Genomic DNA, 15,758 nt, shown 5'->3' on the forward strand with positions numbered 1-15,758 from the left:
TGCTTTTACCGATCTATACTATAATCATCGATCGGCTCATATTGTTTTGTTTCAATAATAGAAAATAAGTACTATGAACCATGAGTCGATAAATAAACATGGTTCTTAAAAAAAAATGTAAGAATCTCTATATCTACCTTTTAGAGCGTGCTGATAACGTGTTATAAACAGAGAAAGAGATAGAAGATATGAGTGTATTATTCCATTGAGATAAAGGGTTCTTTATATAGGAGTACAAGGAAAGGGTAAAACCCTAGAAACATCTAGATGATGGGCTTAGATGATGGGCCTTATAATGGGCATCCATTTTTATTCATAACACATGCATATCTTTTTTTGTTTGTTAATTAGTTACAAATACGAGGAATTACCGATCGAGACCCTTATATCGATTCGCTGGGATATAAGATCCCTTCTAACCAAGAATCAAACTATGGGTCAATCTTCTCGCTCCCAACAAAGAGTCTCACAACCACTAGACCAATGTTTAGTTAGTAGAGCCAACACATTATTTTGTACTTATTACAAAACAATTTAGGTAGTGATTAACAAATTACTAAAAGAACTATCATTTTATTAGAAATATTAATAATACAAATTACCATTACATGAAAAAAAATATCTAAGGATTGAAAAAATTGTGATTAAAAAATGCCTATTAATTTGCATGTCATCTTAAGTATAATACGGTAGTAGAAACGCATAGGAAATAAAATCCCAAAACAAACTTCGGGAAGACCGAGTAGAATAATGCAACATTCTTGTTTTATATCTTTCACAATGCCTTGTTTCACTGCCTCTACACAATCTGGAATTTTTCTTGCGTCAGCCACACAAGACAATGGATTTGGAAGCAACCCTTGTTCTGACATTGGAGCCATAGCCAAATCATTATTACCTTTCGTATCAGAAAGTGATAGTATTACAACCATCACTGTTAAGATAGACGCACACACTCTTTGTATGTTCTCACCCATTGTTAAATGTTTGTATAACTTGTATTTTATCTTGTGATGCTACTATGACATATTGTTTATAGTAATTATATATCTTGTACGGTTATGAATTTTTTTGATGAAATATATATATTGCCTTTTTCATAGATTGTATACATGTATCATGTATGTGTTAGTTGTCCTTGAACATTGTATGTTCTTGAGAATAAGAATACTATGTATGTAATCAAAATAAGAAGAATAGAATGTAATGCACGAGCTTTTTGTTTTGGGGTCAAAAGTATTGTGTTAGATTATTTTACTTTTCTCTCTTTAATTCGTATTTAATTGTTATCAAATAATTAAAACCAAAAAATGTTTTAATCTATAAATTGTCAAAAGACTTTGTGTTGTTTTCAATAGAAAATAAAAACTGTATATTAGTTTTTATTATTTTCAATCATAAATAAACAAAAATTTGAAAAATATTTAACCAAATGATATAGAAAGAAATTAAAAAATAGTTCTAGAGGCAATAAAATGAAATTTAAGTAATACATTTTATCTGGACAAATTTTTTTCTCCCAGACCCAGTTATCGAGAAGCTTCTCTCGAATATGTTTTCTGACGCCGGCGGAGGCGCAAATCGTCGGCGTCGGGACTTAGCTCTTCCGATCAATTTGCTTTGGTTACTTCTTATGCTTTTGTTTACAACTTCTGTCCGCTACTCGAAAACTCTGTTTCAACCCTCTCGAATCATTTCTCCTTCACCGGTTTTCAACGGCGGCCAAAAAACCAGCTACGGAGGAAGACGATGTGGTCCGGCGTTTGCCCTCCTGTTCCACCCTCTTCTCGCAAATTCTTCGCCAAAATCTTTCTTTTCCAGCGATGCAATCCCTCAATCAGAAGCTTTTATCATCTCTCCGCCTTTTATTTACAGATCTAGATCTGTTTCAACCACCCCAAGAGAATACTCACACCGGAATTCGTTGATGGCAAGAGATGTCTCTTGGACCGTCAGATGCGCCATCTCCGGTGGAGTCGTCGTCGGCGCACGACGTTTTCTTCTTATGGGTGATGGTTCCATGGCTCTCCGACAAGCTTCCAAAGCAGCTGCACGCTTCACCGACGAGGGAGACAACAAAAGCCAAAACCCTAATTGCAAATGTGGGCTCCTCTTTGAAGATGGGCCTCTCTTTTCATGGCCCAATAAGATATCTACTTCGGCCCAATTCTGATTTTTTGGGTCAAACCTAATTAACTTTTGGCCCAGGTCCGTTTTCTTTATTCTTTTGGCAAACCCTATTTTATTTAAGTCTTCTAACTTTGCTGAGAAGAATGGTCGTGGACTCCATTCTTGCATTGTTATGACATTGATAGATAGGGTTGTTCAAATTCATCTAATAATCCTGGTGGAAGATATCTTTAATGTTGTCAATCGTGGTAATCCATCTAAGAAACCTGTGATACAACCTTCCTCTTTAATAGAGAGAACCTTTGCTTGGTCTCCGACCACTTTGTTGCAAAATCATCTATGGACCTTAACCATCTTTTTAGAAGCCGTGTGTACCAATCCGAGAATATCTATGGTTAAGGCTTTCCTTTCAACGTCACTATGCCTTTATTGGAACGTGACCAATCATCAATCTCCCAAAATCTTCGTGGAATTGTCTTCGACTCACCAATCTCTCGCTTGTGGCAAGCTACGATCAAGTTCTTGTCTCCGATATTTGGATCTTCCGTCGAATTATCGTATGTTCTAAATAACAAGTATTAGTCACTTATGGTGGGTCACTAATTTGCCAAGTAAGTTGTGAAACCATTGACGGTCACCTATTTGCGTCAAGTTAATAGCGGTAATTTTGTAATTGTCTCTTATCTATTGCAAGTTTGTGTTTGCAACAATTTCGGTCGTTGCTTTAACCTTGTTTTATTATTGGTTCTAGCTTCTATGTTAGACTCGGAGAGTATTCTTGTCCATCTCAGTACAAGTAACCTATGGTTAATAGATAACTAATTTATGTTTAGACAGTTGATATATAAATAGCTTTTAAAAGATAAAATTTGAAACCATGATATTAACCATACATAAAACTACTAACCTGAAACTTAAACCAGAAAACATTCTGTTCATATATAAGTTTGTACATTTGAAAACTTTTAGAATTTTGTTTTCCTTTTTTATCACCGAAGTACTGTACATGCATATAATCATAAATTATTCAAGGGTGTTATTAGTAGATAGCCAAATTTGACATCATAATTAAGAAAATAACTATACGTCAGAAATGTTAGGTAAATGACTCTTTTTATGGGGGGCTATTGTCTAAATAGAAACTTATTTGACAAAAAATTTGAAATTAGGCATTTATCAACTGGGCTTACAAGAATAAGCATTTTCAAGTATTTTAATTGACGATGTTGCCCCTGTGTTTTACTCCTTCTTCTTTCTTCTTCTTTCTTCTTCTTTCTTCTTCTTTTTCACCGTTCTTCTTCTGCTTTTTTTTCCTTCTTTTACTCCAGAAACTTTAAATGGGTTTTGATCATTCAAAATTAATAGAACTCAAACAAGATATGATATGTATCTTTTAAGGCGATCTTCGTTTTCGATTTGTGGTAATGAAAAAAAGAAAATAATTTTGGTTTTAAATAGTTGATTCTCTTGAGATGAATTCAATGGATCCAATTAAACAAGCTTTCATAGAGAAAATTTAAACTCTAGAAGATAATATATATGAAACCCAAGAGTTCTAATCTTAGATTCTCGTCAAATCAAATTTGGATCCAATTAAACAAGTTTTCATAGTAGAAATCTAAACCCTAGAAGATAATATATATAGAACCCAATTGTTCTAATTTGAGATTCTTATTAAATCAAATTTTTGATGGTAAAGAGAAGAAGAAGATGAGCTTCGCCACCATTGAAGAGAAAACACACGCTCGTGGATCATGATATTGTTTTGTTTTCAGATTTGCTTTTTTTTCGATGGGATTTGCTTTATATTGGAAAGGGTAAAATCGTAAAAGTGAAGAGATAGAAGTACTTAAATTTGTAAGGCATATGAGATATGCCTTTTTTGACAAAGACATAGACTTAATTGTGTCAATCCCATAATTGATCCCTTTTTATGGTGGGGTAAGGGTGAGTAAAAGACCAATTAACCTTCTGAAATTATAGATTTTACAAAATGATATATCTACTTTGTAAGTTGTTGTAAAAATTCGGTGAAGAAAAATAGCTCTAACGGTGGAAGCGGTACAATAGTCTTGGAACCATGATGAATGTGGTATAGAAGTGATGGTGGTTTTAGAGGAAGCAGTAGTGGTGAAAGATTGGGGGAGGAAAAATAGATACCATGGTGGAAGTGATACGAATGAAAGTGATGAGGAGGTTAAGAAAGTGGCCGTAATGAAGAACCGAATGTTATAAATTTGGTAAAGGCAGTGGTGGTTGATGTTGATATGATGATGATGGGTGCAGAGAAAGTGATGATGGAGAAGATCAAACCAAAGATAAAGATCTTTAGTGGTGGAGATCAAGAAAAAAGAAAAAAAAAAAAAAAAAAAACATGAGAATTCGAAAAATTACATGTGATTACGTAAAAATACATATAATTTTGTTGAATCTTGTGAAATGTTGATAAATATATAGAGATTTGTTTTAATAGCATGTTTTTCAAAAATGTTACTTGTATTTTTTAATATATTTTTGGTTAATAGAACTGTTATAAAATATGACAATTCTAAAAAACACGCTTTTAAGTAAAAATAACATATATCTAAAAGAAAAGTATATATATTTTGTTGAATAACATGAAAATTATCTAAAAATACATGGGATTTTGTTAAATCTCATGAAATATTGATAAATATAAAGAAATTTGTTTTACTAGCATGTTTTCCAAAAATACTACTTGTATTTTTCATACAGATTTGGATCTAAGAAATCGATTTATGAGTCATAGATTCGTATGGTAATTGTAGAACATGAAGATGGGTTACGAAGAATATCAAAATCAGAGAGAAATAAAAGAATATGGAAGTGAAAGAGATATGCAAGAGTAGAAAGAGACATGTGGCTCTTGAAATCAATGGAGGTGGAAGAAAATTGAAAATTCTAAATGACTAAAAAGATTAGTGAATTTTTCTTTAGAGCTCTATTGCAATGTCAGAGGAAACAAGGATTGTAGTGGCGGTGGAGTTGAGGGTGGTGTTGATGATGATGGTGCCATGGTGGAAAGATCAAGTTTGAGGTTTAATAATGGTGGTGAGAGAAAGATAAACAAAAAAGAGAAAGAGTGAATGGAGGTTATATATGTCATTTTCTCTATCTCTCCGACATGGTTCTGTAGATCATAGTTAGTTTCTTCTTTGTTTTCAAGTCAAATGTTAGTTAATGCATATACTCATTATTCAATGGTATTCTAACATGTTTAACTTTAACCTATAAATACTTACAATAAAGATCTATTTGATATTATTCTTTTGACACCTTAAAACTGAGAAAAAAATAATCTCATAATGATTTACAAAAAAAAACAAATGATACAAAGTGATATAGTCTTAAAAAATATATAATAATGAACATACATCACTAGTAATTTGTTAGAAATCTTAGACAATATATATTTTAAAGAAAAATAGATAATAAAGGGCCAAAAAATATCAATGCATGTCTTTTTTTGTTAATTAATTACAAATCCAAGGAATTATTGGTCGAGATTCATATATCTCTTCACCGGGATATAAGATCCCTCCGAACCAACAATTAAACCAGGGATCAATCTTCTCGCTCCCAACAATAGAGTCGGACAACTACTACACCAATGTTTAGTTAGTAGATCCAACACATATTATTTTGTACTTATAACATTGGATGTACTAACTAAACATTGGTCTAGTAGTTGTCCAATCATAAATAAATAAAAAATGTTGAAAACATTTAACCAAATTATATAGAAAGAACCAAATTATATAGAAAGAAATAAAATAAAAAGTATTAGCTTCAGGAGTTCACATCCTTTCCAGCATGAAAAAACATAACCCAGAAGAAAAGCTCACCGTCCGCCGACGACGTCTCCACCGGGTAAGGTATTTCTGAAGGTTTAAGAGTAAAATCTCCTGCCATCAAATAAGCTCGGTGAAAAGGTTCTTCAGGGTTGAATAGTTTTACAAAAGTCGGAAACTTTTGGGCAACAAGATCTGCCGAGAGAAAAGGAAGAAGCGTGATTTTTCAGATCCCAAATCTTTCCTTCTTCGTTTCTTATTAAAAAGCAGCCTGTATATATGCCATGCAATTGATATAAAGTGTTCAAAAAAGTTTGGTAAAGATTAAACCGAGAAATGTTTTTGATAAAAACATCAAAAACAGAATAATAAAGAAAACAATTAAGGAAAAGATGCGATGTCGAAGTGAAATGCAGATGGGATCCCAAAGCCGGTAAGCAAAAACTTCACCGATGCCGGAAAAAATGTTTAGTAAAGGTGTTTTGGTAGTCGTGTCTGAAAGGTTTTTTGGAAGCCTCTCTAAATATTATAAAAAAAAAAAAAACATAACGATTTTGTTAATTATAATTTAACAGTAAATAAATAAATTTTGACTAATGTACTTTGTTTTTTTTTGTGCAAACATAGTTGTATTCATTCAAACCCAAGAAAGCCTCTTCCACTTTAATAACGGTACTTAATAACGTTTTTTAATATATGGTTGGATCGATCAATGTCATGGACAATAGCATTCCCCTATGCTGATCAATTACTTGTGATATTTAATTTGTTGCCTTCCAAATGATTTATTTACTTTACGTATATAGTATGAGGGGATATATTGTATTGCGATGGGTAGTTTTATAATTCTCGGACATTTAAACATTTTTCATCGCCTTCTTTTTTGATAACTAAAACCTTTCTCATCTTGTAACATCCCTAAGGAAAAAGTAACATCAAAAACGTAAAAGAGTAGCTGGGAGAAGTTGGTTCTACTTATTAAATTTATGTATCTCTCTTAAGGAATAAAGCTATGGTTCACATTCGAGAGACTACGAATCAAAAAATCAATAATTTTTATTTATTGAAAAGAAATTGAAAATGGTCATTAAATAATCATAATAATAGAGAGTTTGATAATAACCCTGAAAATTCAAAATCTAAAGTTGATCACCAAAAAAAAGAAAAGAAAAAGTGAGCCAAAATGTCATGATAGGAAAACAAAAAAAAAGTATGAAAAAAAAATAAAAAAATCTGACTTGCATGTTATCAGAAAAGCATGAATCCTTCACTTCACTATACAATTCTTAATCAATATCTCTCAATTTTCAACAGAAAATAAATTACTCATCCCAACTATATAATGGCCAAATTGTCTCACGCACATGCAAATTCCATTTACAAATCAATTCAATTAGACAAGTACTATATGAAACTTTGAATAATTGTATCAATGGTTCAAAATTTCAAAATCAATGTGAAGATAAGGTATCTAATAATAACATTCAAAATCATGATGAGAGTATTATTTCATAAACATTTCTCTAAGACAATGAAATCAACAAGAACTCTCAACTCGAAGGCGTTGAGGCCTACTTCCTCTAGCTCCGGCATCGTCTCCTGAGTCAGCCATTAACGCAGCTCGAGCAGAGACAATCTGGCTAGACGTAAAAGCAGCGTCGAAGGTCGAAAAATCCATCCATCCCATAAGCAATCCTTCTTTTCCCCAACTATCCGGTATAGGAACTTTTCCGGCAACCTCTTCTCTATGTCTCTTTAGCCTATCACGTCCTGACAACACCGTTGTTTCCGGGAAACATGTCTTTGTACCTGTCTTGTTTTGTTTCCGGTGAGAAGATCCTGGAGAGATTGGTTCCTTGGTTTCTTCAGGCAAATTGGTGTTCTTCATTTTGAACTCTTTTCTTTATTTTTACTTTTGTAGTAGAGATTTTTATTGGCTTCGACGTGTGTGTTGTATATATAAAAATGTTGAGATTTAGAGAGAAATAATAGAAAGAAGAAAAATAATATACAAGGTTGAAAACGAAGGAGAGTGTGACAGAGATTTGTGGTGGCCGTGTCTTCTTGTAGGATCACATATAATAGTAATACCATTATATGGTCGTTGACGTTTCTACGTCTCATGGCATGTTTGGTTTTTCCTTCACCGGTTATCTAGACCCGGCATGAGCATCTAACGTCTAGTCGAAGTATAGATGACCGCTTAAACCGCTTTGTAGAACATGCATAAATGTTATACACATAGAATTCACTGATTTTTATTTTATTTTTGTGAGTTCTTTATTTATTTGATGAGTTAGCTACATTTTAACATAATCTGTTATTTATAGACATCACATACATAATTTATAGAGTTCGATTGGTAATATAGTTTACACATAACGGTTTAGAGCTTCTTTAGTGGTTGTTGAAAAAACGGTTAGAAACAATGTTAGATAAAAGGCGGTTAAGTTAAAACCAAGCAGCTAAATTTTTGGTAATTGATAAGAAGTGGTTGAATACTAAAAAAGTTATAATATAAAATAAATTAAAATATAAATAAATTCCAGAAATTTTTTATTTCTATTTTAAAAAATTCCTTTAGATAATAGTATAAGAGAATATTAATATTTAAAATTTTAAAAATTAAAATATATAAGAAAAAGTCCAAGCATTTCATTGCCAAACAAATTACCTTAATCTTTATAGGTGGCGGGCAACAATCTCTTCAACCCACTATTTCCAACTGCTTCTTCTAATCGCTATTGATCGGAATTTTAAAAGCGGTTTGTTTGCGAAGCGGTTAAAGATTACTAATCAAACTCAAATCAATCAATTTGTTGTAGCATTTTAGTTATATATTCATTATTTTTGCCCCCTTCCCCTCTAAAAGAAAAAGGTTATACATTCATTATTATTTACTTATTATTGACTTAGAAAATATTTATTTATTTAATATCAGAAGAAAAGATATATATATATATATTTAATTGATATGTGTGGTTTTGCTACATCCTAGATATTTTTTTGGGTCTCTCTTCTCAGATCTTTCGTTATTTCCACTTTGGGAAGAAAACAACGTAGCAAGAAGAATCAATTTTGGCTCTCCTTTACGTCACAACTCACACGCAATGAAAGGCACATCTTTATTTTTTTCCACACCAGTCAAATTGATTAATTGTGAAGATTCAGAACATAAATATTCGTCACACATTTCTCAAAAAAAAGAAAAGAAATCAGCATACATGAGGAGAACGTTTCATATTTGATAGTTTATCCGCTGTTTAATACATGATCAAGAAAAATAAAATCAAATAATGAATAAACCCAACCAAAAAAAACAATATTTTGACTAACGTAATCCATTATCAAACCAACCATTTTTTTTTTTTTTGTTAACTCTAATTTAATTTGAAGAAAAATCATATTTATTTTTCTTTAATTCTCTGTGTTGATTGGCCCCATGTAAATTTAAAGCATCAAAATCAAAAGGTTGCGTCAACTTCAATTCATTTGTAAGCCACAAAACAAGATATATTGCAACTTGCTAAAGCAAATTTACTGTCCACTCATGTTGTGATCATACTCATAATTTCTTTTTGTCTACTGAAAGCAAATTTATGAAAACTGACCATTTTTTTTTTTAAAAAGGAGAAACTAGGTTACCGACAATAATTTTCTTGTAATGAACCTAGTTATATTGACCATCCTAATTAGAGGCTCTTAATTGATAACTCTCTTGGGCACGATTATTGAGGCAACTCTCCCTTATCCTACAATGATCACATGTACTTGGTCATATGTGAGTAGTCTCATCAAGAAGTTTTAGGGACTCCAAAGGGAATGACCATCTAAACACTTTTTTTTTGGTAAAAAGTGAAATTTTATAGCATTTTAGTTTTTGACAGACGCTTACAAAGACAAATGAGAAGCAGAAAAAAGATCGAAAAACTACAAAGGAAGAAGAAGAAGGAATAACAAACACAAACAACTACTAAACCGGAAAAACAAGGAAGACCTGAGACGAAAAGAACCACCATCTAAACACCTTTCTATGTATTTCTCTTGATATGATTCAAATTTGTTGTCTATCTTTATTTGTTCTTAAAGCCTTAGATGAATTAGGCTAATTCACCTATTGTCAAAGCTTCTTTAAGCAACCTAGCCACAAGTTGTTGTTATCAAGCTTTGTGAATTTATTAGATTCTTTTCTCAATGCTTGATTAAATTATTTAGAACAAGTCTAGCCAATGTTTATGGATTTCTATAGTCTCTTCATATGAATTATCACTAAAACGCCATTAGAGTAATTCATAATAGAAATCTGATTTGTATTTTCTTTTATGATATTTTGTTCTTTTGTTTATATTCTATATCTATAATTTATTTATTTTGTTTTTACAAACTTCACATGTGTTCCTACAACTCTCTATTATTCTACTTTAGTTTTCATAATAGTTGTCATTTTAGATTTTCAATGTAAATATTTAGTACAAATTCCAATTATATCCTCATTGTTCTAGTGTGTTAACCACTAAAAATATTAGAAAATACATTAAACAAGGGTATAGTAAAAAAATTTAGTTGTTTTATTAATTCGTGTACAAAAACCTTAAACGACTAACTATTTTAAAACAGAAAAAAAATATTATAACATATGTTTTTTTTGCCTCTATGTATTCGATCCTTAAATACTACAGCGTTTATTTGTGCACTTGCCTAAAAGTTATAGATGAATCAATGGGGAGGATAGCTAGAGTGCCATAAATCCATTGAACTTGATATCAGCAGCTTTCAATTTCTCGTGAGTGTATTGAAATGTTTGGTAAGAATTGCAAGAATCTTCAGGTTAGGAAACCGAATTATGTGGATCCTATATTTACTTTGGGGAATATTGATGCTTTTACAAATTCGAGATACATGCAACATGTTAAGCACCTGGAACTTCGATTCAACACATTGACTGATAAGGGTTTGCCTCTATTTATAAACAATGTTTAAATCTAGAGTATCTCGACTTGTTCGGGTGTCCAAACTTGACGATGGATGCCACACTAGCTATGTGCGTTTGGGTATTCGTTTGGGTTTGGATTAGTTATTTTCGGTTTTCGGGTTAAGAGGTATGGGAACGGGTTTAGATTACCCATAATTCCTAATAATCAAAAAAATTTATAACTAAATCTATCAAAATATGCAAATATCTAAAAACATTGAATAATGTTTACCTAAACATTGAATAATGTTTACCTAAACATTGAATAATGTTTACCTAAAATAGATTAAATACCCTAAAATATTTAAAATATCTAAAAATCTAAATATTTTGGACAATTAGGTTATTACAAATATAAATATTATTACTATATATTTAAATTGTCGGTATGTTTGAGAACCTGTTTGGGTTCATGTTTGGGTTTTTGGGTTTGGAAGTCTAGAATCTGTATGAGTATTTCTTAATTTAGGGTTCGGGCTCAGATCAGATTTTTTGGATCGGGTTCGGATCGGATGCTCGAGTTTGGATATTGTGCCCATTCTTAATAGATGGTGTTGTTAGCGGTATCTCGAGTTTGAAGAATTTGAAGGAGATCAAAAAGCCAAAATTTATAGCTTTATTTTATCTTGATCTCTTATAGTTTTGTGTTAATACTATTTTCTTGCCTTGGTTGAATTTGAAAATGCTAGTTAAATTCTTCTTCTGGGCATTCCTTTATATCTTCTTGTAATTGGTTTTTAATTTTACAACAAAACTAAAATGTTACAAATTTAACAAATTTGTAAGAAAATGATTGTGTTCTACTTTCTTTGTTTCACAAAAGTTTATCTTTATTGACTAAATTTTCTCTTTTACATATATTATTGTCTTAGAAGTATAATGTAACTTTTGGTAAAATAAACTAATTATCTCTTGTTGAATTAATACAAAATCCAGAAAAGACAAATTGATACAGGTTCAACTCAATTTTCTACCACTACACACAATATCATCAAAAGAAGATGAAAAAATACTCAACGCAAGATAATAAGAGAGGTTGTTTAAGCCCATTGGCATAGTAATCAAGGATTGAAAGGCTTTTATTCTAGATATAGGGTTTGATTACCAAAGAAGGTCTAATAAAAAAATTCAGAATGCTGCAGAACCGTCAGTCGTGTTCTCGAGTGTTAGATGTAAGATTGTTCATCGCTGGTATGGTGCAAGGAACAATCGTCAATAGATGATCCAAGTGTTGTGGGGTGAGATGCTGGTATGGTGCAAGGAAGAACCGTCAATAGATGATCCAATTGTTGTGGGGAGAGATGCACGTCGTGGATGTTGCAACTTTTTTGACATAATAGTTTTTCGGTAACTTTCCAGCCAAATTTCGTTTAAACGGTTAAACGGAATTGTCGGGTTGTTAGTGCAATGGAAGGCTGGTAAAGAGTACTACAAGATGGTATACTCATACGTTAAAAACGAAGTTGTATTGAATGAGAAATAAGGGTGTGAAGTGGGAAACTTGGACCAAACCGGACCGAACCAAATCGAACCGAACTTGGCTGAGCCCGATTGCGGGTTAGCGAATTGTCACGTCGTCGACTCGAGGACTGTCGGGTTTGTGGACCGTTATGCTTGTGAGTTATTGGGCTTGTTGGGTTGAATCTTACGAAAATACTCCATATTCTCAAAATATTCCATATCCTGAGAATATTCTCACAAATCCTACCTCTCTCTACTATATATAAAGAGACCAAGTCTCTCATTATTTCTCACAAACACAAAACACTCTAAGTTTTAAAGTCTCGCTTCTCTCTTGCTTCTTAAAAGTAAGTTTTTATTTTAGTAGTTTCGAAAACATATCGTAGATTAAGTTCGCTTGAGTTATAGTGTGTTTGGGTATTAGTTCGTGATCGGTTGTATCCTGGGATATATAAATCGTGATCGATCATCATGTGTAATAAAATTGTTTCAAAATATCTTTGAAGATAATATAGCAGACGACCAAAACAAAAACAAAAAAAGGTTCAATAACTATAATGTGGTCTTTGTTTTGTGGCTTCTGGAAATGATGTAAGGGCATTTTTCAGAAAATTACTATGTGAGAATCAAGAAGTGGAGATGAAATATTTCCAGCTTGTGTATACAGAAATAATTCGGTATGTTGTATAACATGTGCTTAAAGCAAGTGGTGTATTCTAATATCTTCAAAATTTTCATCTACACTCACAGTCTAACACATGATTAAAATTATCGGATTAAACGATGTAATTTCAGCATCGGAGAAAGATGAAGAAAACATAGAAACTAAATCTGGCGATTATGATTTATGAGTATATATAAAAAGAAATGATCCTATATACACAAATTCCATGTTTGTCTCAAAATATAATATAGATACAAATATTTATGTGTATAGATAGAAACGATCAATAAAATATCATATGTAAATTACACAAACTCTCATATCTATTTACCACCCGGCACTGGCCATCCTCCGAATCTTTCTCAATTTGTCTCCGCTCTTCTCTTTAGTCACTTGTTTGCTTCTACTTATTATCTGCATGCCATTTCATTAATTTATTTTATTTATATTTTTAACCACAGAGATCAACTTCTTTCTTTTAAAAAACTAAAATTATATAAACTTTATGGTCGCTAAATTGTGAAGTAGAAGATCACTTGAAAAAATCAATTTCTATCTTAATTTATAATGAAAGTTCATACTTCAAATAAAAACCACTAACCCATCACAGCTTAGTTATTAACTTATTATCATTTAAGCTATATTTGTTAGATAACGATATTGTCAACTTTGAATCCAACAATATCACACATAAATCCAAAATGATGTATTTTGATAATTCATATTCGTTAAGTAACCGTTTTAGTACATATGGAAATTGGAGTATTACCTCTTGTCTTCTTTTCTTCTCATTTTCCTCCTAGCAAAAAGTATTAAATTGAAAATGGTTACTAGGATATTGTTTTCCAAATATGAATCATAGCTTAATAGCTTATATTAGTCGTTATAAATAATGTTTTATCAAGAAATTACCACAATTTCCTTCAGCTTCGTGTTTTCTTCCGTGAGGTTGTTCAATTCCAACTCCAGTTCCACAGTATAAGCCTATAAAGAGTGAAACCCAAATTAGTCTCTAACTCTAACTTGGCCAAAAAAAATAAATTTTCAAACCGGATTTAACCAATGGCCCCTATAGTCATGTTATACAAAACACAGTTCCTATATATTGTGGTCCAAACTCCGACTTACTTGTCTCCGGGCTCGAGACCGAGCCGCAGATTCGCGGTTTTTAATCATTCGCCGTTGTCTCCGCTCCATCAAAATTTCAGGTGGACCATCAATTATCCGTTTCTTGATCCGAAAAGCATCTAAACCGGTCAGATACTGATTACTCCTCCCATTCCCGGTCATACAGCTTGAAGATTCTCCCAAAACCGAGTAAAACGGTCGGTTTTCACTATAAACCGACCGGTTATCACCATAATTGTTTTGGTTCTGACAATGTAAACCAACTCCAAACTCGGGGTTATAACCAAAATCAGAACTCGACATCCTCATCGTTGTCTTCAACGGTTCTTGTACAACACCAGCCTTAACAAGAAAATCCTCGAGAGTGATCTCACCAAGGGTTTGTTGCCGGCGAATATTTTCGGCGGAGTTTTGACCGGAATTCGACGACGGTGGATGTTGTTGTACACCGTTTTGTATCTCGAGCCAAACCTCGTCGACCGTTTTCTTGCATAAAGGCACAGGGAGGGACAACGACCCTTGACGTGGCAGCACCGCCGGCTTCTCTCCGTCGTTGTGAGCCCCACCTCCTTCGTTGTCGTTTTCTTCAACGGTTGTCCACAAGTTCGCTAGGAACTCGTCCATGTTCATCGCTCCAAAGCTCTTACCGCTTTTCATCTGAATTTCGTCAAGAGTTAGTGACAAAATCGAGTTCTGTCTCCCTACCGGTTCCTCCTCCGACAGAAACGTTTGCATTTGCGGTTGCGTTTGGATTTCGTGGTTGTTGTAGACGTGGAAGTTCGAAGTCTCCGATTCGAAAACCGACATCGTTTGGTAGACCTATAAATCTTGAAATATTAACATGCATTCATATATCAATCTAAGATTTAAAGAGTATAAAAGTGACTTAAAAAGATTATTTGTTACCTTGAAAAAAATGTGTAATAAAGATGAAGAAGAACAAAGGAAAATAGTTAAGGATTGTGTCAGTGTAAACTGATACTTTTAAAATGAAGAAGAGGCGGAGTTTACTATGGTGTATATATATGCATGCATGCGAGTATTTTTTTATTGGAGCAATGAAAAAGAGTGTAACTGCCAGAGCAAAAATAAAATAACATAAAATGTTTTGATATTTATTAATGTGGTACGTCGAATCTGGATTCTATAATTCTCCTTTTCGTTTGTTGATTGACACGTTCATGACACTTGTCTTAGATTTCCTGCTAAAATTCTTCTTGCGAAATTTTATCTTACTTTTACTCGTATACGGATTTTTACCTCGCAGCTAATTGGCCAATCATATCATGGATAAAATTACATTGTCAACATTTGTTTGAATGTCAAAAGATAACACAATAGTTTATATGTTGTACACGTTTTCGAAATGTTTTTTCACAAATATTTATTGTATACGCATGAAATATCTTCTAGAAGTTATTTTATATTATAAGCGTTTTCTTAAAGCTACAAAACCTTAATACATACAACAAATAAAATTATAAGTATTGAGTAATAAATGCTGCTTGCTTTTCACATATGCTGCAACTATTTTTATACTAGATTATGTCGGAGCAACAATGTGCAGACGTATATATTGTTTAATTATTAA

The 15,758-nt window shown here is 32.4% G+C and overlaps 6 protein-coding genes, 1 long non-coding RNA gene and 1 other non-coding gene across 8 annotated transcripts; 2 read left to right on the forward strand and 6 right to left on the reverse strand.

Annotated features, from left to right (window-relative positions):
- Positions 1–644: 644 nt before the first annotated feature.
- Positions 645–977, reverse strand: AT3G44428 (ECA1 gametogenesis related family protein; the record flags this gene model as incomplete). Its single annotated transcript, NM_001084766.1, has 1 exon — positions 645–977. One exon carries the CDS (start codon positions 975–977, stop codon positions 645–647), a length of 333 nt encoding a protein of 110 aa, NP_001078235.1.
- A 531-nt stretch (positions 978–1,508) lies between these two features.
- On the forward strand, positions 1,509–3,002 carry AT3G44430 (uncharacterized protein). Its single transcript, NM_114311.3, has one exon. It carries the CDS (start codon positions 1,553–1,555, stop codon positions 2,171–2,173), a length of 621 nt encoding a protein of 206 aa, NP_190029.1. The 5' UTR covers positions 1,509–1,552; the 3' UTR covers positions 2,174–3,002.
- AT3G44435 (uncharacterized protein) lies at positions 1,870–2,298 on the reverse strand (the record flags this gene model as incomplete). The annotated part of the gene is made up of 1 exon (NM_001339140.1): positions 1,870–2,298. The coding sequence occupies one exon, from the start codon at positions 2,296–2,298 to the stop codon at positions 1,870–1,872; it is 429 nt and encodes a 142-aa protein (NP_001327845.1).
- A 1,089-nt stretch (positions 3,003–4,091) lies between the features above and the next one.
- AT3G44440 (uncharacterized protein) lies at positions 4,092–4,508 on the forward strand (the record flags this gene model as incomplete). Its single annotated transcript, NM_114312.2, has 2 exons — positions 4,092–4,326; positions 4,377–4,508. Exons 1-2 carry the CDS (start codon positions 4,234–4,236, stop codon positions 4,506–4,508), a joined length of 225 nt encoding a protein of 74 aa, NP_190030.1. The 5' UTR covers positions 4,092–4,233.
- Positions 4,509–4,922: 414 nt separating this feature from the next.
- AT3G06835 lies at positions 4,923–5,403 on the reverse strand. Its single transcript, NR_141285.1, has one exon. It is a non-coding gene; the product is annotated as an other RNA (long non-coding RNA).
- Positions 5,404–5,700: 297 nt separating this feature from the next.
- Positions 5,701–5,889, reverse strand: MIR849. The gene has a single exon (NR_141644.1). It is a non-coding gene; the product is annotated as a microRNA ath-MIR849 precursor (primary transcript).
- A 1,127-nt stretch (positions 5,890–7,016) lies between these two features.
- On the reverse strand, positions 7,017–8,181 carry AT3G44450 (uncharacterized protein). Its single transcript, NM_114313.5, has one exon. It carries the CDS (start codon positions 7,828–7,830, stop codon positions 7,480–7,482), a length of 351 nt encoding a protein of 116 aa, NP_190031.1. The 5' UTR covers positions 7,831–8,181; the 3' UTR covers positions 7,017–7,479.
- Positions 8,182–12,683: 4,502 nt separating this feature from the next.
- On the reverse strand, positions 12,684–15,158 carry DPBF2 (Basic-leucine zipper (bZIP) transcription factor family protein). Its single transcript, NM_114314.5, has 5 exons — positions 15,074–15,158; positions 14,168–14,986; positions 13,952–14,023; positions 13,809–13,838; positions 12,684–13,453 (listed from the first exon to the last, which is right to left on the reverse strand). Exons 2-5 carry the CDS (start codon positions 14,972–14,974, stop codon positions 13,367–13,369), a joined length of 996 nt encoding a protein of 331 aa, NP_566870.1. The 5' UTR covers positions 14,975–14,986; positions 15,074–15,158; the 3' UTR covers positions 12,684–13,366.
- Between the last annotated feature and the right edge of the window lie 600 nt (positions 15,159–15,758).

Source organism: Arabidopsis thaliana, chromosome 3 (assembly GCF_000001735.4).
Source record: "Arabidopsis thaliana chromosome 3, partial sequence".
Lineage (NCBI taxonomy): Eukaryota > Viridiplantae > Streptophyta > Magnoliopsida > Brassicales > Brassicaceae > Arabidopsis > Arabidopsis thaliana.

Coding starts and splice junctions, on each gene's coding strand:
- DPBF2 (NM_114314.5), bottom strand. CDS start 14,974: ATGTCGGTTTTCGAATCGGAGACTTCGAACTTCCACGTCTACAACAAC. Junction 14,024..14,167: donor GGTCTCGAGCCCGGAGACAA/GTAAGTCGGAGT, acceptor CACTCTTTATAG/GCTTATACTGTGGAACTGGA. Junction 13,454..13,808: donor AGAAGAAAAGAAGACAAGAG/GTAATACTCCAA, acceptor AATGGCATGCAG/ATAATAAGTAGAAGCAAACA.
- AT3G44450 (NM_114313.5), bottom strand. CDS start 7,830: ATGAAGAACACCAATTTGCCTGAAGAAACCAAGGAACCAATCTCTCCA.
- AT3G44430 (NM_114311.3), top strand. CDS start 1,553: ATGTTTTCTGACGCCGGCGGAGGCGCAAATCGTCGGCGTCGGGACTTA.